Source organism: Camelus ferus, chromosome 4 (assembly GCF_009834535.1).
Source record: "Camelus ferus isolate YT-003-E chromosome 4, BCGSAC_Cfer_1.0, whole genome shotgun sequence".
Classification (NCBI taxonomy): Eukaryota; Metazoa; Chordata; class Mammalia; order Artiodactyla; family Camelidae; genus Camelus; species Camelus ferus.
The window spans coordinates 34,179,467-34,205,330 of NC_045699.1; the positions used below are offsets into that span (position 1 = coordinate 34,179,467).

At 40.9% G+C, this 25,864-nt stretch overlaps 1 protein-coding gene across 8 annotated transcripts in view; it reads left to right on the plus strand.

Annotated features, from left to right (window-relative positions):
• Window positions 1–25,864, plus strand: part of TJP2 (tight junction protein 2) — a 110,761-nt gene that overhangs the window by 76,570 nt on the left and 8,327 nt on the right. For all 8 annotated transcript variants that reach the window (XM_032477789.1, XM_032477788.1, XM_032477792.1 and 5 more), the window contains 14 exons: window positions 1,367–1,949; window positions 6,736–6,839; window positions 7,459–7,612; window positions 9,106–9,214; window positions 9,320–9,453; window positions 10,591–10,657; window positions 11,488–11,638; window positions 15,207–15,315; window positions 16,540–16,750; window positions 18,165–18,352; window positions 18,821–18,916; window positions 19,644–19,723; window positions 20,132–20,342; window positions 25,751–25,851. In XM_032477789.1, coding sequence (XP_032333680.1) covers window positions 1,367–1,949; window positions 6,736–6,839; window positions 7,459–7,612; window positions 9,106–9,214; window positions 9,320–9,453; window positions 10,591–10,657; window positions 11,488–11,638; window positions 15,207–15,315; window positions 16,540–16,750; window positions 18,165–18,352; window positions 18,821–18,916; window positions 19,644–19,723; window positions 20,132–20,342; window positions 25,751–25,851 — 2,298 coding nt within the window. The remainder of the gene's footprint in view (window positions 1–1,366; window positions 1,950–6,735; window positions 6,840–7,458; window positions 7,613–9,105; window positions 9,215–9,319; window positions 9,454–10,590; window positions 10,658–11,487; window positions 11,639–15,206; window positions 15,316–16,539; window positions 16,751–18,164; window positions 18,353–18,820; window positions 18,917–19,643; window positions 19,724–20,131; window positions 20,343–25,750; window positions 25,852–25,864) is intronic.

Consider the following 25,864-nt stretch of genomic DNA (forward strand, 5'->3'; position numbering starts at 1 on the left):
TGTTCTTATGCCCAGAGAATTACCACTTGTTCTTAAGCACTTGACAGACTTATGTAACCTGGGGCCACTACTTCTGTATCCTCAGCACTTTGGGTGGATGATGTTACGGGTGATGTAAAGACGTAAGGAATTCCCTCTCTGCCTTTTCCTCATCCTTCTAACTGAAGACCAGTGCTTCACTTATCTGAGTGAATTTGCCTTAAGAGCCACGTTAGACAGTTACTCCCTAGGACAATTACCTAGACTGAGAACAATTGTAAACTAGGGTTAATTTAGAAAATAAATTATGAGCTCAAAGACTCATTTGTAAAGGCCTGAACAGGATCTGTTCTATCTTCATAAACTCAGTTTTTTTAGGAGATACTGGCGTTCATTTATTTATTCACTCATTCATTCAGCAAACATTGGTTGAAAATCAACTGTGAGCCAGATACCACTTGACCTTGGAGCAGGTCTGAGCTGCAAGGAGTATTCACTCCAGTGGGGCAATTGGACACACAAAGTGAGAATTGGAATACCGTGTGTTAGGGGCATAGCTAGGGGGATGCTCTGGGCATGTGGTATTTAGGTTTTTTTCGCCTTTGTATTATGAAAATTTTCAAGCAAAAAGAAAAGTTCAAAGATTAGTTTAATCCACATACATATTCTTCTACAATGTTAATATTCTGCCATAGTCACTTGATTTTTCTCTATATATGTTTATAAACATACATAGTTTTAGTGAACCATTAGAGGGGTAGTTGCAGAAATGACAGTTCAATGACTTCTTTTGCAAGGTTCCTAAATAGGAACATTCTTCTACATAACTATAATATTATTATCCTGTCTTAGAAAATTAATAGTAACTCTATAATATCCTCTAATACACACCTCATATCGTAAGATGTCTTTGATAGAATATTTTTCTTCCTCTTCCAGGATCCAATCAAAGTTAACGCATCACTTTTGGTCCTTATCTCTTTAGTCTCTTTTAATCTACAAAGGTCCCTCTTTCCCTCTGCCTCTCCCCCTGCCTGGCCCCCTCTTTTTAATAACACTGACTTTTGTATGAACCTAGGGAGCTATGCAGAATGTCTCACTTTCTGATTTTCATTTTTGTAACTTACTGATTTAAAGTCTCTGGGGCTTTTCACACTCTGAGTAGAAGCAGATTCTGAAGGCACTGTGCTCACAGCTTAATACTCATTGACTTATTTTATTCTCAACCCCCTGAGGTATTTATTGTCCCTGTTTTCTGCATGAGGAACCTGAGGCTTAGCGACTGGACAGGCACACACAGTTTTACTGGAAGGAGAACCAGCTCTCTTAACCACAGCATTCTCTTTTTGGTTGTGATGGTCTTGAGTCCCCACTGTTTGTTTGACAGGTGGTCAAGAGGCCCCGGAAGGTCCAGGTGGCCCCGGTGCAGAGCAGCCTTCCCATCCACGAGGATGACCGGGCTTTTGAGGTGATGGATGAGTTTGATGGCAGAAGTGCGCGCAGTGGGTACAGCGAGAGGAGCCGGCCCAGCAGCCGCGGGGGGCGCAGCCACAGCTGGGAGGACAGCCCGGAGAGGGGCCGTCCCCACGACCGGGCGCGCAGCCGGGAGCGGGACCGGAGCCGCGGCCGCAGCCTGGAGCGGGGCCTGGACCACGACGATGGCTACGGTCGAGCCCGAGAGCACAGCCGCGGCCGCAGCCTGGAGCGGGGCCTGGACCACGATGACTACGGGCGAGCCCGGGAGAGCAGCCGCGGCCGGAGCATTGACCCCACCTATGATCGAGCCTACAGCCCTGAGGTGGAGTACGGCCACAGGGCCCAGCCTGATGCCCGGTACGGGGCGTCCCGGAGCCGCAGTCGAGAGCACCTCCACTCCCGCAGCCCCAGTCCCGAGCCGCGGGGGCGCCCTGACCAGCCAGACTCGGACAGGCCCATCGGCGTGCTTCTGATCAAAAGCAAAGCAAATGAAGGTAGTCATGCTTGATGAAGAAAAGCATTGTAACAGTAATAGCTAACTCTGACGTGGCACCTGCTGTCCGCAAAGCACTGACCTAAATGCTTTGCACGGATTAGCTCATTGCAGCCTCACTACCACCTCCTCTGGGTGTTACTCGTATCTTCATTTTATAGACAAGGAACTGAGGCACAGAAAAGTTCCTTGACTTGCACAAAGTAGTATCATCAGTGGCTGAGCCGGGCTGTGGAAATTTGGCTTTAAACTGATAGGCCAGTGGTTCTCAGGGCAGGATAAATATTACCTGGACATTCATTAGAAATGCAGATTCTCAGGCCCCAGCCCTACTGAATCAGAAACACTGGGGTGCCCCCTCCCTGCCCCGGGAGTCTGTGTGTTAACAAGCCCTCCTGGTGAACCTGGTGCAGCCTAAACTGATGAAACCACCGTAGAGGACAATACTCCAGCTTATCTTGATAGAGTATTTGTTCTATGCCAGGGCCTCTGCAGAAAGAATAATCTCTAATCCTCACCAGAGGCCTGTGTGGTGGATAGGAGACTTCATTCCTGTTTTATAGATGGGAATAATAAGGTGCAGAAAGGTTTTTGTACACTCGTGGATGAGGCAGGCTCTGGCCTGGGCCCGTCCCTTTTTGCGTTCCTGGAGTGCTTCCATGCAATTCAGCACATCCAGATTCACCAAAGCCGTATGTGGCAGCTAGAGACGCTAGTAGCACGTGCAGTTTAGGTGAAGACTCTGAAACTCAGGGAGGCAACTTGCCCACATCATGAAGCTAGTAAGTGGTGGATTTGGAACTCAAACTTTATCTCTGGGAAATAGGGGATAGGAAGCAAGTAGGTGAATGAACAGGGATTTTAGAGCCCAGCATTGAAGTAGTCTTTGCATTGATACTTGGCTTCTAACTTTCTGAATTCTTTACAACATATCTTTTATCTCCTTTTGTTCTCTCATTGTTCTTCAAAGAGGAAAAAAAAATGAAGAATACCCAGCAATGCAAAGGGAAAGGCGTTTTGGTTTTTAGGTTTGGAGTTTGCATTTTAAATAGCCTATCAGATAAGAGGGTTTGTTTTCTTTAGTTCTTCTAGAGGAACATAAAGACTTGACTTAGAACTGGGTACCTATTGAAATACCTGATATTGAAAGGATATTGAAATAACTGCAGGGATGTGAATAATGGGATACCTGGAGCCCAGGTCTAGAAAATAAGGGTGAAAGTTGAGATTGCACTATCTCTGAGGAATGTACATCTTAAGAAGTTTAAGGATTCTATAGAATCTTTATAGCCACTGCTAATGACATATTAATTCATTAAACCCCAACAATTGCAGAGTAAAATCCATTCTGCTTCCAGATTGCAGACTGCAGAGAAGTTTTGAGAAAGATAACTTGGCACGAGACCTCCTTCAGAGAGGTGATGCACTGCTCTGTAGGATGTGCACCCAGGTTCTTGAGTTCCCTGCTTCAGTGCTTGTCAAGTCTTTTCCTTCTCTTTCACCTCTTCTTCTTCCTCTTCCTTCCTCGATTCTCCCTCCTCCCCCTGCCACAGAAAGAACCACATCTTGCAAATAATCATGAATGCGCCAGTACATGAAAGACTTGGCCATATGTTTCATGGAATACATGGAATCATCTGTGATGATTTCTGAGAGGTTCCCTTATACTAAATTTAAAAATACTGGTCACAACTCAACTGAATTGATTTCAAGACTTACCCATGAGTTGTGAGCCACAGTTAAAAAGACGTCTGTCTGAAGAGACTGCCCAAGTCATACCTGGTCGTAGTAATACTATTAAGGAGGAAAGGGGGCTTGTGCCCCGTGGCTGATACAGCATTTTACTCCTTCTGGGCCATTTTGTTTTTCAAACTTAGAAATTGTTTTTGGTTTTTTCCCCAAATTTCCACTTTTTAAAATATTTTTTTGGCCACCTTTTGGTAAGATTACATAATAATTTAGCTATCACTAGCTAGAGTTGCATAAGAATTAATCTTTATAAATATCTGGCAGTAGGCAGGACCTACATTTGATTAAGAAAAATATGATCCATTCACATGGCCAGCTTTTTATAATTCATGGACCCCAGATGGCCTTGCTGGTAAAAGTCTTAGAAGCTGATCAGCTGACTTTTTTCCCCTTCATTTTGGAGATGCCCACAAACACACAGATAACAACCTATTTGTAACTTTGCAGTAAGAGGTTAGAGGAACTATTGATACATAGAAGTCACTGCTTAATTTTGTCTCAGCATTCTGCCCTGGGCTGTGAGGCTGTTTAACCAGTAAGGAGCTGGCATCCATGAAAGCAGATGCTATCTGTCTCACCCTTGTTCTTTCCTGAATGTCAGCCTCCTAAAAGGTGGGGGTGCACCTCAACATTGTTAATCCTTGTGGTAAGATCTGGTGCTAACTTCCTGTAAGTCATTTAAAGCTTATCTTGAACATCTCTAACTTATAAAATATTGTACATCAACTATATCAATAAAATAGAATAAGATAAAACAAGATAGAGAAAGTAATACGCACACAAACTTACCTTTAAATCTACTTCCTAACATTTTTAAGTGGCAGAAAATTACTTTGTTATTTTGGTTTTTGTTTTTAATTGAAGTATAGTCAATTTACAATGATGTATTAGTTTGAGGTGTACAGCAAAGTGATTCAGTTATACATATATACAATTTTTCAGATTGTTTTCAATGATAAGTTATTACAAGATATTGAATATGGTTCTCTGCTTTACAATAGGTCCTTGTTTATCTATTTTATATATAGTAGTGTGTATATGTTAATCCCAAACTCCCAATTTATGTCCCCCCTCTCCTTTTCCCTTTGGTAACTATAATTTGTTTTCTATGTCTGTGAGTCTATTTCCAGTAAATAAGTTCATTGTAAATAAGTTCATTCAAATCCTTTTTTTTTTTTTTAGATTTATAAGTGATATCATGTGATATTTGTTTTTCTCTGTCTGACTTCACTTTTTAATATGATAATCTCTAGGTCCAGCCATGTTGCTTATTGCAAATGGCTTTATTTCATTCTTTTTAAGGCTAAGTAATAATCCACTATGTGTGTGTATATACACCACATCTTCTTTATCTATCCATCTGTTGATGGGCACTTGGGTGCTTTCATATCTTGGCTGTTGTAAATAATGCTGCTGTGAACATTGGGGTGCATGTATCTTTTCGAATTAAGATTCCCTCTGATATATGCCCAGGAGTGGGATTGCTGGATCATATGGTAACTCTATTTTTAGTTTTTTAAGGGCCCTCCATACTGTCTTCCACAGTGGCTGTACTGATTGACATTCCCACCAAAGTGTAGGAGGGTTCCCTTTTCTCCATACCCTCTCTAGCTTTTATCATTTGTAGACTTTTCTTTTAAAAATGTTATGTATTTGTTTTTTTTTAATTGAAGTATAGGTGAGTTATATTATATTAGTTTCAGGTGTACAGCATAGGGATTCAGTATTTTTACAGATTATGCTCCATTAAAAGTTATTACAAGATAATGACTGTAATTCCCTGTGCTATACAATTTATCCTTATTTGTAGGCTTTTTAATGATGACCATTCTGGCTGGTGTGAGGTGATACCTCATTGAAGTTTTGATTTGCATTTCTCTAATAGTTAGCGATATTAAGCATCTTTTCATGTGCTTGTTGGCCACCTGTATGTCTTCTTTTTAAGTTACTTTATTTTGTAATGATGGGATTTTGAGTCCATAACAATAATAATAAAACCTGCTAGGTTTGTGGTAACTTCAAAATAACCAAAATTCCTTAATATGTATATTTTTGCAAGTTGAATAAGTAAAATCAGGGTAGTCTGAATAGCATATAAAATATTTTAAACAGATATACTTCGTAAATAACAGTGGTTTTTCTTTTGAGGACAACTCAAAGTCCATAAACGCCCCAGAGCTGTGCAAGTTTTAAATACTTTATTGCTTTGCTGGCTTATTTACTCCCTTGCTTCACACACTGAAATGTTTTCAGTGCCAAACCCCACACAATCGAAATTGTTACCAATGGAGGGTGTGCTATTTGTGGTGCCTTCCTTTAGGCAATTGCACTGAAAGTAGACCCTGCCTATTAAGATGTATTGAACTGTTTTTATTTCTCCCCAACATTTTGTTTTGAAAAGTGTTAATTTTAGCCTTCACCTAGTTTTGCCAGTTTTTAACATTTTGCCACATTTGTTTTCTTTCTCTCTCTCTGTCTCTCTTTTTTTTTTTTTTCCTTCCTCCCCCTCTTCCTCCCCTACCTCCTCTCTCTCTGTCTTTCAGTGGTGTTTGGGAGCCTCTTGAAAGTAAGTTGCAGGCAGCATGACCCTTTACCCCTAAATATTTCAGCAGATACCTCCCGAGGATAAGAACGTTCTCCTATACAGCCACTAATGCCATTATCACTCTTAAGAAAATTAGCATTAATATGCCTTATAATATATTATAGCACAGCTCATTTTGAAGTTGCTCCAAAATACTATAACCCACCCCTACCCTCCACCTCTCCCCCAGTTGGCTCAAGGATCTAGTGAAGTTTCATGCAGCATTTAGTTTTTATGTCTCTTTTCATCTAGAACAGTCCCTCTGCCTCTTTTGGGGTTTTTGTTTGTTTGTTTTATGACATTGACTGTTTTGCCCAGTCCAGGCCAGTGGTCTTATAGACTCTCACATGCAAAAGTAATTTTTCATACATATCTTTAAATAGTCCTAAAAGCTAGACTCAGGTTTTCTGAACAAGTTGACAAAATGCATGATGTTTGTGCACTTGTCTCCTAGAGTATGGTCTCCGGCTTGGGAGCCAGATCTTCATAAAGGAAATGACCAGAACCGGCCTGGCGACTAAAGATGGCAACCTGCACGAAGGAGACATAATTCTCAAGGTGGGGGACAAGGCAGAGAATAGTCAGTTCATACTCAGCTCCACAGTCCGCCTTTCCACGTTCAAGTGCGAACACAGTGAAGCTTTGTTGAGATGGGAGTCAATAGTAAGAAAAAAAGCAAGAAGAGCAGCAGAGATAATTTTTTTTATCAGGAAAACCAGACTTGGAGATTTATAATAGTGGAATTTTTTTTTTAATTTCAACAAAGACTTTATTCTTCCCTGTTTATTTAAAGTTTAAGCTTATGTTCCCTAAGAAAGATGAGAGGGAGAGATGGTAGTATATGAATGCTGAATATTTAATAGTTCTTGTAAACCTCTCCAGTCCGGAAACACGTTCCAATAGTAAACCAAACCATCATCTGGAGAGTGGAAGTTAAATTAATTAACAGAGTAACTTAAGTAGGGTACAGCTCTCTCACTTCTGTATTTGGGTTCCAGGCAGGCAGGGTTATATTCAATTTAAGGGGTAATTAATTTTTATTCAATCAGTCACCCTAAAGCCCTGTTTGAATAGCTGAACAGAGCCTTCAGATTTTTAGAAGGAGAATATTAGAATTTTCCACTTCACTGTTAATGGTGGTGTTGCAGTGTAACATGACCGTTTTTCCTAAACACAGATAAATGGAACCGTGACTGAGAACATGTCTTTAACGGATGCTCGAAAACTGATAGAAAAGTCAAGAGGAAAACTCCAGCTCGTGGTGCTGAGGGACAGCAAGCAGACGCTCATCAACATCCCATCTCTAAATGACAGCGACTCAGAAATAGAAGGTAAAGGAAGCGGAGGCTGCAGGCTAGCCAGAGGCCGGGAAGGCTGGTGATTCTGCAGCCTCCTCTCTGCTTAGCGTGGCCATTCAGCTGGAAGCTAAATTTCTGACAAAAACCTCTCATTTAAACTTTAATTTCAAAAGTTGTTATTGTCCTACCAAAGGCTCTGTTGAAATTAAGATTCCAGCATGAAGTTCTGGTGCCCTTGTGAATCCTGGTGGGCTCTGATTTAGGCCGTTGAAAACAAAACCTGTTAGTAAAAAATGCATGTGTGAGTGGTTCAGAGAACTAACATTTGTAAATCGCTCATTCTTGCACTTTGTCGTGTGATGTTTTTGAAGTGGCTATTAATATTTCCAACAAAGAGAAGACGATCTAGAGGTTAGCTAAAACAGGAAGACAGTATAACAGAGAGTCAGTCAGGATGACTGAATATGGTGGCATTCATTGGTTAGCAATCTGTGTCACCTCTTCTCCTTTATGAAGCTATATTCATTTCTTTTTTTATCTTGAATATGAATTGTACGTAGGATAACGTATCATTTGTTTATTTGGTTTAGTCTTTATTTCCACAAGCAAATCAACTTCATGTCCTTCAACATGGTCTGTGGCTTCTTGGCCCTTTACTCTTTTTTTTTTTTTTTTTTGGCTCTTGGGCCTGTCTTGACGTTTTTTTTTTTCCTTTTTCTTTTTTTAATTGAAGTATCGTTGACATCCAATGCATAGGGTCACATTTTAACCATGGAAACATTACCATTAAAAATAAGTAGACATAATATTTCCTACTTAACCATCTGGTATCATCTTGGTGCAGACAAGATTAGAAAATATTAAGTTCTCCAGTTTGGAGATGGACTTGTTGATTTTTAAAAGAATTGCTTTATAAACCCTTAAAACTTAATTTAATGTCTATGATATAAAGTGTCTAATTAGGCGGTTACTGCTAGGGGTGCAGGGCAGGAACACAAGTAGAGCATGAGAGGTCATCCCAGTGCGCTAGGAGCACCCAGTGTATTACTGTTATTCTGTGTGTGGTCCTCACTCAGCCCACAAGCAGCATCGGCATCATCCAGGAGCCTGAGGGAGCTGCAGAATCTCAGGCCTCACCCAGAACAACTGCATCCTAATAAGATCCCAGGTGACATGTATGCACATTAAAGTTTGAGAAGCACTGGTCTATGTGGTAAAAAAAAATGAGTGTAGACATACATGATCCCGTCATTGGATTTTGACTCTTCAGTGGCAGCTTTGACGGAAAGTATAATGAAAGAGGAACATATAATTCTGAATTGGGATTCCTCTTTGTTAATTAATGCCTTTCCTTTCAAACTATCAGAGTTTTTTTTTTTTTCCCAAAGGAACACTGTCAGACTAATAGCACAATGACTGCCCGTCTGTCTTCCGTTTCCCATGTTTCCTTGCCCAGAGAATAGAATAATTTCTGGCACTGGTCTTAAATATTTTATTAAGAAGTCTTTTCTTATTTTTGAAATCAGATGTCTCAGAAATAGAGTCAAACCGGTCATTTTCTCCAGAGGAGAGACGGCAGCAGTATTCTGATTATGATCATCACTCCTCAAATGAAAAGTTGAAGGAAAGGCCAAAGTAAGATGATGTATATTTCCCCTTGCACACGTCCCCGTGGGTGTACGCACATACATATTTGCAAATCTGTCACGTGATGAGACATTAACATGACGTGTGCTTAAGTTCAAGAGAGGACATGCAGAGCCGATGGTCCAGGATGGGTGCCACGCCCACTCCCTTTAAGTCCACTGGGGATATTGCAGCTGCAGTCAGCCCAGAGCCCAGCAAGGAACCCAGATACCAAGAGGAATCCCCAGGTGAGGCTCATTTTAAACAGTCGTGTTCAGGGGTGTGTGCTTGGTAACTCCAGAAGGTGCCTGGAAGGAGGGAGAAAAATTATTTAAAAATCATTTTTAAAAATCTATATATGGGAAGGGTACTCCTATCTTGTTTAATATTGAAGAAGTATAAAAAGTGACAGCCCTTTCTCTGTGCCAGCAGGTTGAAAACCTTTTGTTATATTTCATTAGTCATGGTCCTTTCATCTCCCAGCCCTGACCCCAACCTGAACTGTTTTTGCTCACAACACTTCTGACACCAACTGTGTGGGTTTTGTCCTCTACCCATCTACAAGTTCTAATTCTCCAGACACCACCTGGATGTCCTACAACTCAGTCCATTTCTGACCCTGACCACCCGAGCTAGTGCAGATCCCACATGCTAAGGGCTCAGTCCTGTAAGATGCTCTCACTGCAGACGCCAGTCGCAAGTCCCAGGTTGTGCCTTCACTTCTCACCAATCAGCTCTCCACTGTGGGTTCCCATGACTTCCCTCCTCAAGTTTGATAATTTGCTAGAATGGTTCACAAAAGTCGGGAAGGCACTTTACTTACCATTACTGTCTTGTTTTTGTTTTAATTAAAGGATATGATTTAAGAACAGCTAAATGGAAGAGATGCATAGGGCAAGATGTGGGGAGAGGGCAGAGAGCTTTCATGCCCTCGCCAAGCATGTCACCCTCCCAACACCTCACTGTTTTCACCAACCCTAATGCACTCTGAACCCCCTAGTTAATGGAAGCTTTGTCATGTGCATGGCTTCCTTTTGCTGGGACCAGTCCCATCCTGAGGCTGTCCAGGAACCCACCAAGAGTCATCTCTTTAGAACAAAGGACACCCCTAACACCCAGGAAATTCCAAGGGATGTAGGAATTCTGTGTCAGGAACTGAGGTCAAAGACCAGATATTACAGCAAAAGATGCTCCTGGTACCCCATCACTCCAGAAATCAGAGGGATTTTAAATTTCACTTTAAGGCTTATTTTTGCTGTTTGATGTGATCACATATATGTAACATAAGGTACAGACTTAATTTTTGTGGATTTGGTAATCTTTATATTTAGAGACAAACCAGTTCCTATTAGTCCGGGTTGGTAACTATGCTTTTTAATCCACAGTCCCTCCACCAAAACCAGCCCCAAGAGCTGTTCTTTGTCCGAGTTCTGAAGATTTAGCAATATACGGGTATGCATTTCAATCTCTCTTGCTTTCCCTCTTTCTTCTTCCACACAATGCTGTCTCCTTAACTGAAATCTAGGAGAAAGGTGTTTTTAAACTATAGATGGTGATTTTACGTCAAATTCAACTGCCTTTAACCATTCCCTATTGCTGGTGTTTAAAGAGAAATCACTTGTAGGAAAAGTAGAACGTGGAAGTGAGTCAGCTTCATTATGCTGACTTTGTCTGCTTGTCTCCTTACCTGGCTAGTGTCCCAGATGTCACTCTGAATATTTGAGTTTGCCCAACCAGTAACTCCCAGATGGGTGCGATATTGCTTAACTGCAGTTAAGTTAACTCTGTAGGGGCTAGAGTGACAGGTGATCCTAGCGTGTGGGGAGGGGAGAAGTGCTACAGTGCTCTGCACTTGATGTTGAAAACCCCCTGGGGTCAGTGGTGTTCATGAGCAGCCTCCCAGACCCAGGCTGTGCGTCTCCATCTGACAAGTGCCCTGTGGGGGCAGCAGGCTTTCCTTTTGAAGAATCCTGCAGTAGCAATAGGATGACCTTGATTTTTGCCCTTAACCCTGCCTTTATTTGCTTTCTAATGTTGAATGAGTTTACGTAAACATTCAGTATCTCTACTCTTCACTGGTAAAGTGGCCAACTGATACGCATCTCACAGCCTCAAGGCAGATACAATTACAGATTATATAAGAAAAACGAGAGAAGGCTTTTTAAAGGATTAATCACTCTGTGGATAGAAGAAATGAAATCTCTCACTGCTCATGTTGGTTCCCCTTTACCAAAAAAAAGCCCCCCAAAACCTCCCATTTTTCTTTTCTGAACCCACTGCAGCCCCAATACCAAGATGGTGCGGTTCAGGAAGGGAGACAGCGTGGGCCTCCGCTTGGCTGGTGGCAACGACGTCGGGATATTTGTGGCAGGCATTCAAGAGGGCACCTCAGCAGAGCAGGAAGGTCTTCAAGAAGGGGACCAGATTCTGAAGGTAGGAGACCCCAGCCCTGTTTTTAGGTGTTATTGGGAAAGAACAGGGTGGTCCAGCTCGTGAAAAGAGACCAGCTGCAAGTTTGTTGCTGCCAAGCATTGGGTCTCTGTTTCCTTACGGTGAGTCCTGGAACCTGAAACTCACCTGTACGTCTGTGGGAATTTATAGTGTTCAAGACCCTTGCAAAGATTTTTATTAGTTTGATTAACAAAAAATTGAGACTTTAACTAAAGGCCTAGGGGAAAGGCCTTTTGCAAGATCTTGCTAATGTTTGGTTTTTAGTTGACTCCCCCACTTGGATGTCAGTCTGCAGGCCATGTACTGTAATTGAACAGATGCGGGTGTTGGCATCAAATTGTCTGATTTGAGTCCCGTCCCAGCCTCATATTAGTCTGTGGCTCTGGCTTCACCACTGAGACTCGAGTTTCTGTTCTGTTGAGTTGGGATGAGTGTACCTGCTTCACAGGGACCCTGGGCACATTAGAACAGATGACACTTACAAGATACCTGGCAGAGTTCCTGTTCCTTTTCCCCATTGAAACACCAATTGCTGCCACTCCATGTGTCACTTACATCTAAAATTGTCCAGGAAGGAAAATCCCTGGTTAATCAAATATTGGTACTTTTTAAAGTTACCGTATATATGTTTGCATAATCTGTTGATTGTTTAAAATGATAACCACCTCAGCTTTGACATTTTGTGAGATCCATATCATGTGTTTCCCACTGACTTCAGAATTAACTTCAGGAACGCCAAGTACCTTGTGTGCATAAAAATATAGAATGCTAGGGAATTGTCTTCACTGGAATTTCTGCTTGTATAAACTTGCATTTCTCACGTATGAGTTACTAGGGGGTCAGATAAGAGCATCTGGCCTCAGGGGAGGGGAGAAAAGCAGAGATCCCAGGCAAGCAGGCAGCAGAGCACAAAAAGAGGGGGGTCCTTTTCCTTCTTGGCCCAGGGCCTCCTGGCAATAGTTCACATTTCATTTCTGGAGCATATAAAGGGCAAACCTTGACCGTGAGCTTTGCAGAAGCTTTCCAGTGACATTCTAGACCCTCCTTGGCTCTGGCCAGGATCCTAGAAGACCACATGTACCTGAGTGACCCTCATGGTACCACCTGATCCTAGGAAATACCACTTACCCAGTGCTACTGGTAAGAACCTCATTCGAGTGTCAGCTCATACCAGTTTACTCTTGGGCTGATGCCAAAGAAGAAAAAGCAAGTTTCCTAACTAGCATGGGGCCGCAGGAAGTCAGGTAGGAATTTGAAAGCCTTTACTCATGAAAGTTCAAGGATACAATTTTTTTGTACCCTGGAGAAAAGAAGATTTTTCAAATTTCCATGGGAAAACAAAAGGTGAATTCCCTTAGGGGCTTGGCAGAACTCTCTGTAAGTCATTAAAGATGGGGGAGAGTCACCTCCATGGGTACAAGTCACAGTACACAATGTTTCTGCTTAAGAAAGTGTCTTCTTTCCCGTTATTACCCTGGTGACAAGGAAGAAACTGGGAACCAGCTCCTTTTGCAATAGTCTCATCTGGAGGTCAGACAATAGGTGGTTCTCATGCTTGGGTGTGCATACATTTTCTGTTGACTGCAAAAGGAGCCGTCAAGTCTACAAAGGTGTAAAGAAGACTGAGCTCGCCCACTGGGGCAGAGGCGCTGCTACACTGCCGTAGTGTGGCTGACACAGACTTCAGACTCACAGCAGACACAGCTAGACCCTATAGACTACTAACAGACAGTGGATATTTGTCGGAGAGGGCTGCACAACCTGACCTTCAAGTATCAGGGTGCTGTCCTGGCCTCTTTTCCTTCATTTTGTTTAGCACTCCTTTCAGTGGTCACGTTGAATATGTATGGAGGTACGATGCATGTACATCAATCACTTTTTTCTGTTGTGGGTTTTGTAAGTGCTGCTCCTCCTTCTGTAAAGGTGACAGCCTGACATGTGGAATGGAAACATGAGTGCGCTGTGCTGTGGCGGAATATGTGCCTTGTAAATAACAGAGATACACCTGCTTTGGTGCCTGGCTTGCCTGTCTCTTCAGCTTATTTTTTACCTGCTGTGATCGTCATTTCTCTTTCAGGAAAAGAGAAAAAAAGCTCCTGAGTTTAGTTGTTAACCTTGTGGATTTTAAAACCTTAGCTACCATGGGTGCTTTAATTTTGACCATTATAGTTTTTGGCTTGATGGGAAGTCAGTCTCAAGTGGCCAGAGAGATGGACAAAGGGACCTCCAAGGTCTTCTCCCAAGCCTATGACGCTGTCTTATTTAAATAAAAAATACAAGCATGTACAGTGCCTGGAAAAACATACATGTGGCCATATATAGATGCAGATGTAGACCTGCAGTTGGCACGCGAGAATGGATTAGATACCAAAGTGGGAATATCTCTGATTCGGGGATAGAGAGATGGGAATAAGCTGTCATAAATGCTAAATACTTTCAAAGGAAAAGTTAATGTGATTGCTTTAGTAAATCACTCTATTTTAAAAGCACCAAGTAAATTTTAGTGTAATGCCTATTTCATTTATTTGTAAATTCCAACCTTAATTAGGCTCAATTAATGATTTTTTTTCAGTAGTAAACCATTACTCTTTTTGTTTTTTACATACTTCCACCGAGTTATACTAACTCCATAGTGTAAAGCATTACTCTTTGATTAAAGTATTCTGTAGGTCCTCAATGATGGAAGAAAATATGTCATAGGAATTCTGTATCTTCACTTCTGTAATACATTATTAAAATTTTAGGTACTTTAAAATAATTTTTATGTTTTACTTATTTGTATTTATTGTTTTAAAATAGTTTCAAAGGTACAGAACAGTGATGTCAAAATGTCTTCTTTGTGCTACTTTCAATTTTTCTTGCTTTCTAACTTATCTTTTAAAAGCTATTTATAGTGTACCCTGCTCAATCAGTAGGGAATAGATGTGAGCTTCTTGCCCATTTGTGTATCAGAAGCTTAAATATAAAAGCAAAGTATTAGGCTCATGGTCAGCCATATAAAGCTAATGCTCTTCAGTTCCAGGTGATAGAAGCTCTAAGAAAAGGGTGGATTTGGACAGAATCCTTATTTTCAGGCTTTTCTTTGAATCAATTTAAAAAGTATTAATTCCTTAAGCTGGACTGGCATGCTCCTTTGCCACAAATCCCACCATTCCCTATTGCATTATAGTTATCTGATTCAGAATTGTACATCACTTCCCTGGCCACCTGGATAGGAGACTCAAAGAAGAGAGGGAGCTAGACACAACCATGAGAAATTCTCACCTGATCCAGTGACGAATCCTTGATGGATGGGCATAATCCTGACCAGTGGTTGGCAGTGTGGGAGACAGGAAGGGGTGGTGATGCCCACACAACCCAGGCCCGTAGCAGGATGCTGCGAGGGCTTGAGTGGGACACTAAGGATTTGTTCACACCTGGGGTTTGCTCTGGGCAGGCCCTGATGGACATAAACAGGTAAAAAGCTCAGGTAGCACCTTTTAATAAAAACAACTTCTTTGTTTTGTTTTGTTTTGTTTTGTTTTGGTTTGTTGTTTTCCCCTCCCGTCAGGTGAACACACAGGATTTCCGAGGGCTGGTTCGGGAGGATGCTGTTCTCTACCTGTTAGAAATCCCCAAAGGTGAAATGGTGACTATTTTAGCTCAGAGCCGAGCTGATGGTGAGCAGGTTTGGTTATTATCTAAGGGGGGAGGCGGGGGAGGAGGTATCTTGGGATCAGAATAAGCAAATCTGGGTATTAAAAAATTAAAGTGGATCTTGACACGTAATCTGTCGGTCACAGGTATGTGGGAAAAATTGGGGTACCATTTACCTTTTTATAGAAATGTTTTCCATGCACCCCCTGAAAGAATTTCACTAGTCGATTTAGAATAAAACTGTTTTTCTAAACAGTGATCCAGCCTTAATTACTACCTGGAGTTACTACTGAATTTTTCTGTAGACAGATGCAACGGACCATGCCTGATGGTCAGGTCCCTTATTAACCCTTATTAGCCTGCCAAGTTGCTTCACCTTTCCAGGGCTTATTGTCCTCATCTGTAAAACAGGGGTTGATAGTATCTGCATGTCTGCTTCAGAGGGTTGATTGGCAACTGTATTAGTCAGGGTTCTCCAGGGAAGTGGAACCAACAGGATGTGTATGTATATGTATGTATGTATATGTATACACACATATACACATATGTGTGTGTGTGTATATATAGAGAGACAGAGAAGGGAAGAAAGAGATATTTACTACAAGAAATTGGCTCACATCATGATGGAGGCTGGCCAGTCCCAAGATGTGCAGGATGAGTTGGCGAGCTGGAGACCTGGGACAGCTGTTGTTTAGTTCCAGTCCAAGCCCAGAGGCATGAGAACCAGGAGAGCCGCTGGTGTAGTTACAGTCCGAAGGCTGACAGGAGGATCCAGGAAGAGCCAATGTATCTGTTTGAGTCTGAAGGCAGGAAAAAAGCTGATGTCCCATTTTGAAGGCAGGAAGGGTTCATTTTCTCTTACTGGGATGGGTTCATCTTTTTGTTCTGTTCAGTCTTTCAGCTGATTAGATGAGGCCAACCCACACCAGGGAGTTTTACTTGGTCTACAAGTTAAAACGTTAATCTCATCCAGAAACACCCTCACAGACACACCCAGAATAATGTCTGGCCAAATACCTGGGCACCCCATGGCCCAGTCAAGCTGACACATAAAATTAACCATCACAGCAACTCGTGAACTTATTACTTGTCTGTCTTCCTGTGGTTCCCGTGGGGCCTGTGCACTGAGTTCACTAAATGAAGAGAAGGTGAAGAGGGTACTCAGAGATTGGAGAAGCTGATGACTCTTTCAGAAAAGACCTCTGGCCAAGCTGAAGGCAGCATACAGTGATGCTTTTGTCTTTCAGTATATAGAGACATACTGGCTTGTGGCAGAGGGGATTCGTTTTTTATCAGAAGCCACTTTGAATGTGAGAAGGAAACTCCACAGAGCCTGGCCTTCACCAGGGGGGAGATCTTCCGCGTGGTTGATACGTTGTATGATGGCAAACTGGGCCACTGGCTGGCCGTGAGGATCGGAAATGAATTGGAGAAAGGCTTAATCCCCAACAAAAGCAGGTATCTGAGACCACACGAGCCCACGCGACCCCCTAAGCATTTTCCTCCCACAAATAAATAATGTATGGGTCCCCCTGAAAGGAAGCCCCGTACAACTTCATCATTTTTCATCCTGTCCTCTCCCATCATCTGCATCTCGTGTACGAGGAGTGGCATGGAACTATAAATTGCCACCAGGTGGTTTGCTTTGAGTATCAGCATCACATGGTCAGTTCTTGGACTTGGCTGGCATTTAGACAATTTTCTAAGGAGTGTGTCTGCTGCCCTGAGCCCCTGAGCAGACACCATGTGGCCATAGCACACGAGCATGCCACCCTTGTCCAGTGTCTAGCCCTCATCCTGGAGAGAGGCTCACACACCCCAGTGAACACTCATTGGTTGGCTGACAATGGGGAGAAAAGGGAAAAAAGCTAACTAGTTTGGCAAGGGTTTCAGGTTTGTTTACTGTACAGGCATACTTTGGAGATACTGCGGGTTCAGATCCAGACCACCACAATGAAGCAAATATTACAATAAAGCAAGTCACACAAATTTTTTGGTTTCTCAGTGCATATAAAAGTTATGTTTATACTACAGCCTATTAAGTGCAATAACATGTCCAAAAAAAAAAATCTACATACTTTGATTAAAAATATTTTATTGCCAGATAGTTTATACTGTATAGCATAGGGAACTACATTTAGTATCTTATAGTAACTTACAGTTAAAAAGAATGTGAAAACGAATATATGTATGTTCCTATATGACTGAAGTATTATGCTGTACACCAGAAATTGACACAATATTGTAAACTGACTATATTTCAATAATATATATATAACTTTATTGCTGAAAAATGCTAACCATCATCTGAACCTTCAGTAAGTCATAGTCTTTTTGCAATAGTGACATCAAAGATCACTGACCACAAATCACCATAACAAATATAGTAATCATGAAAAAATTTGAAATATTATGAGAATTACCGAAATGTGACAGAGAGACATGAAGTGAGCAAATGCTATTGGAAAAATGGAACCAGTAGACTTGCTCAATGCAGGGTTGCCACAAATCTCTCATTTGTTAAAAAAAATTCTAAAAACCAAAAAACAGCACTGTATCTGCAAAGCACAGTAAAGCAAAGTGCAGTAAGACAGGGTATGCCTGCATACCAGCTTAACAGAATGAGCCATGGTAGCATGTTTATTAATTACTGAGCCATTTCTGCTGGATTTTGTGTGCAGCCAGCCTTTCTCTGCCTCCAACCAGAAGTGAAAGTCCCTGCATTTCTCACCCTGTGAAACTTGCCCATTGTCAAGCCACATCTTCTCCAATCCCAGTCCATCAGTAAACATGGACTGGATCTGGTCAGTGACACGCACATTTGTGCATTTCCCAGCTTGAGAGATTTCCTTCCCCTGGTTTCTTCTCTCAGAGCGGAACAAATGGCCAGCGTGCAGACCGCCCAGAGAGACAGCGCTGGGGACAGGGCAGATTTCTGGAGAATGCGTGGCCAGAGGTCCGGTGTGAAGAAGAACTTACGGAAGAGTCGGGAAGACCTCACAGCCGCGGTGTCAGTCAGCACCAAGTTCCCGGCTTACGAGAGGGTTTTGCTTCGAGAAGGTGAGGAAGCCAAGTGGGGCCAGGAAATGATCCAGCTGGGCTCTGAGCCTATTTTTCTTCATTTTTAGACATTAATGCTCACATTCTATGTCACTTAGACCAAAGCCAACGTACAGAGTTAGGATCTTATTTAAACATCAAGTAAGACTTATAAAAAAAAGTGAGCTATGCAAACTCATGTCATAAAAAGTGAGCTATGGAAACTCATATTTCTACAACCTCAGTCATTTTTTTTAATACCACCGTTCAGAAAGTGTTTATATATTCTGTGTAAAAGTTTATCTTCTGTAATAGTGAGGGGAGTGACGGTCTAGTCTGCAGAAAAGAGTTGGTCTGAATTAGAGGTAGGAGAACACTCAGTTTCTTTGATTTAGTTGTGTTATCAGTAGCCTGTGAAATACTTCTGCTTCTTATCTCAGCAGCTGAAGACATGTAGGTGTTTTCATGGCTCTTCTTATCTCATTTCAGCTGGTTTCAAGAGACCTGTGGTCTTATTTGGCCCCATAGCAGATATAGCACTGGAGAAGTTGGCAAATGAGCTGCCTGACCTGTTCCAAACTGCTAGTAAGTCTGTCAGTGATATGTTTTTCTCCCTCAATTTTCATTTTGAAAAATATCTAACATACAGAAAAAATGAAAAAATAGTGAACACCCACATCCCCTCTACCTGAAGTCACTGTCACCAGTTGTAAATATTTTACCGTCTACACTCCTCCCCCACGTAGACACACGCACGCACGCACGCACGCACACACACGCACGTCCTACATTTTCTGCTGAGCTATTTGGAAGTTTAAGTTTCAGGCATTGTAGCACTGTCTACCTCTGTGAATCTCCTAATTCTCCTCCTACGCAGCCACAATACCATTATCACAGCCAAGAAATTTAACACTAACACAATGTTAGTTAGTATATAGTCCATTTTTCAAATTTCCTCAGTTGTCCCAATGATGTCTTTTATAGCTTGTTATTTTTTTTTAATTCAGAATGCAACCAAGGAATATGCAGTACATTTGATTTTTTTGTCTTTCTAGTCTCTTCCTTTTCCTAAATTGTTTTGAAGGGTACACGCCCCTTGTCTCATAGGATGTTCGCTGTAGGCCTGGCTGTTTCCCCTGGTTAGATTCTGATTAAGCAGACAGGGTGGGTCCTTCCCACTGCCTCTCATTAGGAGACACTGAGTGTCAGGTGTCCTGTCATTGCTGAATTGCTCATGCTAGGTTGGAGGACTTGGTTATCACTGATTTCTAAAATACTATTCAGTTCCCACTTGTTTTTTTTGGTTTTTCAGAAACTGAACCAAGAGACGCAGGATCTGAGAAATCCAGTGGGGTGGTGCGGTTAAATACTGTGAGGCAAATTATTGAACAGGTAAGAAAGTTCACCTGAAGGCCATGTCGTCAGAAAGAATTGGGTCATGGTTTGCTGTAGTCTTTTTAAGAATAGAGTCTATATTTTAATAGTTATTAAATATTAATGATAAAAGCTGAATATAAATATGAGCTGTTTCATTGTGTGGAAACCAGGTGGTGCTCTGTGGCGCTGAGGTGTTGGTTCTGAGTTCTGAGCATTATACCAAATAATCTGTTGATTCATTTTCTCAAAAGTTCTAATAGACTGGCAATATGAAATGGATGTAATGTGGAGGGAAATGTTTCCTGCTTTTTGATTTAAATTGGCGCGTTTTATCTGCTGCAGCCTTATTACAGACTGTTGTCACAAAGAAAGTCTTTGTGACTTTACATACCCATTTACGAAACTTTTCCCCATTTCTAACAGGATAAGCATGCGCTCTTGGATGTGACTCCTAAAGCCGTGGACCTGCTGAATTATACTCAGTGGTTCCCGATTGTGGTTTTTTTCAACCCAGACTCTAGACAGGGTGTCAAAACCATGAGACAGAGGTTGAATCCATCATCCAACAAAAGTTCTCGAAAGTTATTCGATCAAGCCAACAAGCTTAAAAAAACTTGTGCACATCTTTTTACAGGTAAGTGAGAATGTGTACTGTAATGTATACATGTAAGTGTATAGTGAGAAATAGAGAATTGTGGAATGGAAGGGATAGGAAAATCATCAGAGTGGGGAATAGTAATCTGAAATCCTATTCATGACTCCTTGGAAAGTAGCTAATCCTGTAGAATAAGTATACTGGACTCATGGTGTTTGTTTATATAACTTTATAATCCTGACTGAAAATGATCGTAAAGATCCATAATACACAATAATTGGTCATTTTGATGAGATTTTTGTGTGAGACTGCAAGGCTAGTGATCACACTGGCCTGTATCACCGAGTACCCTCGTTGGTCATGGACTGTGTCATTGTTCTCTGCTTACCATCCATGTGTGCACTAACTTGCAAAGTGATAGGAACTTGGTTTCATTATTTACAAATGTCCCTGAAATAGAAACTTGAACACTCTGGATGTTGGATGATATGAAGGATTTAGTACTCCTGTTTTTAGGGTAATGATATTGTGACTTTTTTTTTAAAGAATCCTTATTTTTTAGGAATGTACGCTAAATAAAATATTTACAGGTGACCTTATATGATGTCTGAGATTTGCTTAAATAATCTTCGGTGGGGAGAGTAGGTGGGGCTATGGACAAGACCAGCCAAGAGTTGATAATTGTTGCACTGATGTGTTCATAGGAGTTCATTAAACTGTTCTCTCTGCTTTTGCATATGTCTATAGTTTTCCATAATAGAATATTTTTTAAAGTTCCTGAAATGAAGACCTACTGCTACGATTATTATGAAAGTAAAGCGATGTAAGAATGCGACCTGTTTGAGTAACTGAATCCATTTGCACTACCTATGAAAATGACTAGCTCTGCGAAGGGGAGAGCAGAGGAGAAGGAGGCAGCCGGTGATGCTGGGACCCTCCCTTCTTCTACCTTTGAGTTTGATCGTTGGCTTTTTGGAGCACAGGCCACAAGGGCTGGCTGCATCTGATCGAGGATCAGAAGGAGCCCATGTGTGTACAAGGGTTTAACAACTCCTTTTCAGCTCCACTAAGAGATTAAGGGATCCTTGAAGGCAGGGACTGACCATTACCCAGCTGTGTGTGCCGGAGGCCAGCATCAAGCGAGGTATACATGTTTGTAACTTAATTAGAACTGTCTCTGGCCCACTTAATCCGTTTCTTGCGTAAGCTAATCAAAAAGATAGAGGTTTCAGCATAACTCAAGTCGGGGGCTGGCATGGAAACATAGACGCTGTGAGTGTCCAGTTTCGTCTAGAACTTTAAGTGACCCACTCTCGTCATAGGTTGCCAGCCTTTAGTATGGAATTAATTGGTCTTCAGGATGAATGGGGCAGGGTGCCGAGTAATTTACCAACAGTCCCCAATTGTCTACTAGCTGGCCTTTCACAGTAACCTTCTAGACTTCTCGGTTTAGCTCTGGGAAACTGCGTGGATGTCCCCACTGAGCACTTTCTTTGCCCCGTGTCTCACTCAGCCTGACCAGGTTTTGACTTGATTGTGTGCACCATGGCCAGAATCAAAGCTTTTTTTTAATGGCTTTAACTTTATGGAATTTTAAAGAATTAATAAGTAGGAATAGCAGAGCTACTTTGATGATCGCAGTAATTCAAAATCAAGGATTGTGTTCCAATGATGTCACCAGGCTAAATATCCTTCTTTTTCTTTGTTTGCACAGTAGCAGGAAAATCCCATTTCCCAAAGATGAGTATTTAATTATGACCGTATTAAAATGGCTCTCCCTGAAGTTACTTTAAAGGTTACTTTAGGGTTGCAATAAAAATCATCAAGTAGAAGAACTGAAGGTTTATAGAAACTGTTAGTGTGTTGTTAGTATTTCAGATATAGGACAAATTAGGGCTTAGTATGACATTAATCGTAGAAAATTAAAAGAAAACTAGCATTACTAGTGCTTGTTGATTTACTTTTTGTACTGTTATGCTTATTGTCATGTCTTAGTCATTTTTTTTCCTTTTTACAGACTATTAGATATGAAGTAAGCTACAGGGATATATTGCACAACACGGGGAACATAGCAAACACTTTATAACAACTATAAATAGAGTATAATTCCTCCAGAACTGTGAATCACTCTATTGTACTCCTGTAATTTATATAATACTGTACATCAACTATACTTCAGTTAAAAAAAATTGTGTCTTGGTTGTTTTTGAAAAGTATAAATTATTTTTCCTTTTGTTTTTTACGTATATCCGTTACTATTTTTACAACGTAATAAAATGCCTTTTATCTAAAAAATAAACTAATAAACTAAACTAAAGCTAATATAAAACTTAAACTAAACTAAAAAAGAAATTAAAGTAAATGGCTCTCCTTGCAAACTCAAGGTGCTTCTCAATTAAGTGGCAGTGACAAGGGAAGCTTTATTCTGAGATTTTGGCCCAAAGCAAGTTAACCTGTCAACATAAATGTAAAATGTTAGGCTGCCCAAGCCTCCCCCGTCGTTTAAAAATAATTTATTGTAGAACACATTTGCATGTACATGTTGCAAAAGTTATTTTTGAGAACATGAAGTTTAAATTACGTGTTTTCTTGGAATTCCTGAAGCACTCAGTTCGTGGTTTAAAGACCACGGAAATGGTAATGGGGACTTAGCGACCCAAGCAGGGCCACCCTTTTTGTGAATTTGTGGGATTTTTTCAAGTACCACAGAATATACTAGCACTTCTCCTAGGTTTCACTAATGTGAAGTTTGTACAGTTTGGTTCTGAGACTTTGGAAATGCTGAACAAATGCTATTCATTAGTGATACTATTTTATACTTTTTTTTTTTATCTTTCAGTCTTAACATACTGTGAAAGAAATTTTCTATGTCATAGTACAGTCTTTGAAAAGGCTTGGGGTGGAGTGATGAATCCTGTATCAGCCAAAAAGAACCCAAACTGCAGTAGGCAGTGCTTGATTTCCCAAGGACGCGTAGAGGCTGATGACCACGGGAAGCAGACGGAAGTTGCCATGCTCCCTGGCTGGGCACCTTGGCTGATGCTTACCCATTTAGAGAGAGTCCCTGAATGTGAACAGCTTTATTAAAATTTAATGTATATGCCCTATAATTCACCCACTTAAAGTGTACAATTCAGTAGTTTTTTAGTATATTAAAAAATGTACAGCCATCCTCACCATCAATTTTAGAACTTTCCCATCACCCTGAAGAGAAACCTCATGGCCCTTAGCAGTCACTCCTGATTTCCCCCTACCCCTACAGCCTTACACATCACCTTCTACTGTTGCTCTTGGTGCTTCTCAACCTCCCCGGCTGGGGAAGGAGAAGGAGCTCTGAGTACACCTGTGCCAGGGCTGGGAATGGACGCCCGTAGAATCCCAGGATCCTGGCTGAGACGGAGACTGAGTGAAGATCTTTCAGTATTTCACTTTCTGGAGTTTGAGAGATATATTTAGCCTATCCAAGGGGACACAGGTCTAGCCCAGAGGTTGGGAACAACAGTAATTAACTAGTATTGCTTGAAATCAAAGAATCTGAAAAGTGTAATAAGCAAAAGCCAACAGTAAACCAAAGGAACTTGATCCCAAGTGAAGGGGAGGCAGCATCATAGCTGTGCACTCGCTTGTTAAAAGAGAGGTCAAGTGCTTGAGTTGGATGCTAACAACTTAGTTGGAAATTCTTTTTAATAGGGCTTAGGAAATCAGCCACTGTAAAGCTTTTTTTGCTTTTTTTTTCATATACTTGACTCAATGTGAATTCAGTAAGAGGTTTTCTGACTTTCTTATTGGGGGCATAAAAATATTTTCTGCATTTCACAAGTAGCCCTTTTAACTTGAGGTTATCCTTATGATAAAAACAGACTACTCATCTCAGATAACTCCAACGTAAAACTTAAAAAGGCAGCAGAATATTCTATGTACATTTAGTGCAAATCACTCATTTTGTCTCTGGGATGCACAATCTCACTTCTGTTACCAGGAACAGAATAAACTTTACAAAAGTCCAAGGAATCAAGGTTAATTTTCCTTGAGTTGTCCAAGGTATCAGTTTATTCTAATGCTGTAAATAATTAATAACCAAGGAAATTGTAAGCTCGTTCAGGATTTTCCAAGGTCATTGTTAGAACGTTTTAAGTGAAACAATGCTGTATGTTACTAGGAAGAAAACCTGAAGCATAATTGCTTACAAAATTTGCTTACTAGTTCTTTTTGGCTGTTTATAGAGAATTATGTAGATTTCAGGATAGATGGAGCAACTTTTACCAACAGGCTCTGATTTTCTTTTGGGTGACACATAGTGCAATACCCCTTAATAAAAGGACATGATGATGTAGTTTTTAAAAATCCTAATTTACCTGCAGTTTGATCATTTTAGGCCCAATTTTGCTTGTCTGATTTATCTCCAGTAGGTTCATAAATACACATTGCTTAAGAACAATCACATGTCTTTTACTTGATTGATATTTTATATTGGTGCTCTAGATTCATGGTTTTAATTTTTTTTTCTTCTTTTTCCTTTAAGAGAGGCACTGGGGTTTGAACCCAGGACCTTGTGCATGCCAAGCAGGCATTCTACCACTGAGCTATTACCCACCCACCGCACGCCCCAGCTAAATTCATGTTTTCAGATGGACAGTGTCATGTAGTAACTGAGACCATAGACCCTAAAAGCAAACTTCTGAGTTTGTATCTAGGCTTCTCCACTTGCTTGGTGCGAGGCCTTGGGCTAGTTACTTTCACCCCTGTGCCTCAGTTTCTCATCTGTAAAATGGGGGTGATAGATAGCATTACCTACATGGCAAGGTTTGTTCAAGCATGAAATGAACTAATCCATGTAAGATGTTTGGAAAAGTGTTTGGTCAATTATAGTAAGTGCTGTTATGTGAGAGATATTTTGTTCTGAATAGAAAATGTATAGCCCATGAATACACACCTGTGGAGTTTGGTTAATCTGTATTTGTACTCTAAAATGTTTAAGCCTATTAAAATGATATACATTTAAAAATTATCTTTAGTTTTTTTATTGGAGATAAACAATAGTACAATGGTATATATTTTTCTTATTTATAATATGCATGTCTGCATATTGATCTTTAAAATACGGTAGTTTTATATTTGGTTTAGATGTTGTAATCTTTGCTCCTGAAAACACTCTTAAAAACGTATTTTTTAAAAGGTGGCTTTTTTGAAAAACAGGCATTCTGGAAAGAAATTAATCCATTTTTAGCTTTATAGCATCCACCTGTAATGAAAACTCCAACAACTAGATGGTAATAGTTGAATTACATTCAACCGAAAGGATTTAGTGTTCAAATATGTGCCAACTTTCTCTTCCATTTGCCAAAGTTTAATTTATATAACAAGTTAGGATAAGTTATGTCAAATAGGATTTCTAATAAACATTTCTCTGGAAATTGATGCGCACCTTTTGGTTTACATTTCTATAGCTACAATCAACCTAAATTCAGCCAATGATAGCTGGTTTGGCAGCTTGAAGGACACGATTCAGCAGCAGCAAGGAGAAGCAGTCTGGGTCTCCGAAGGAAAGGTATGTGGCACAG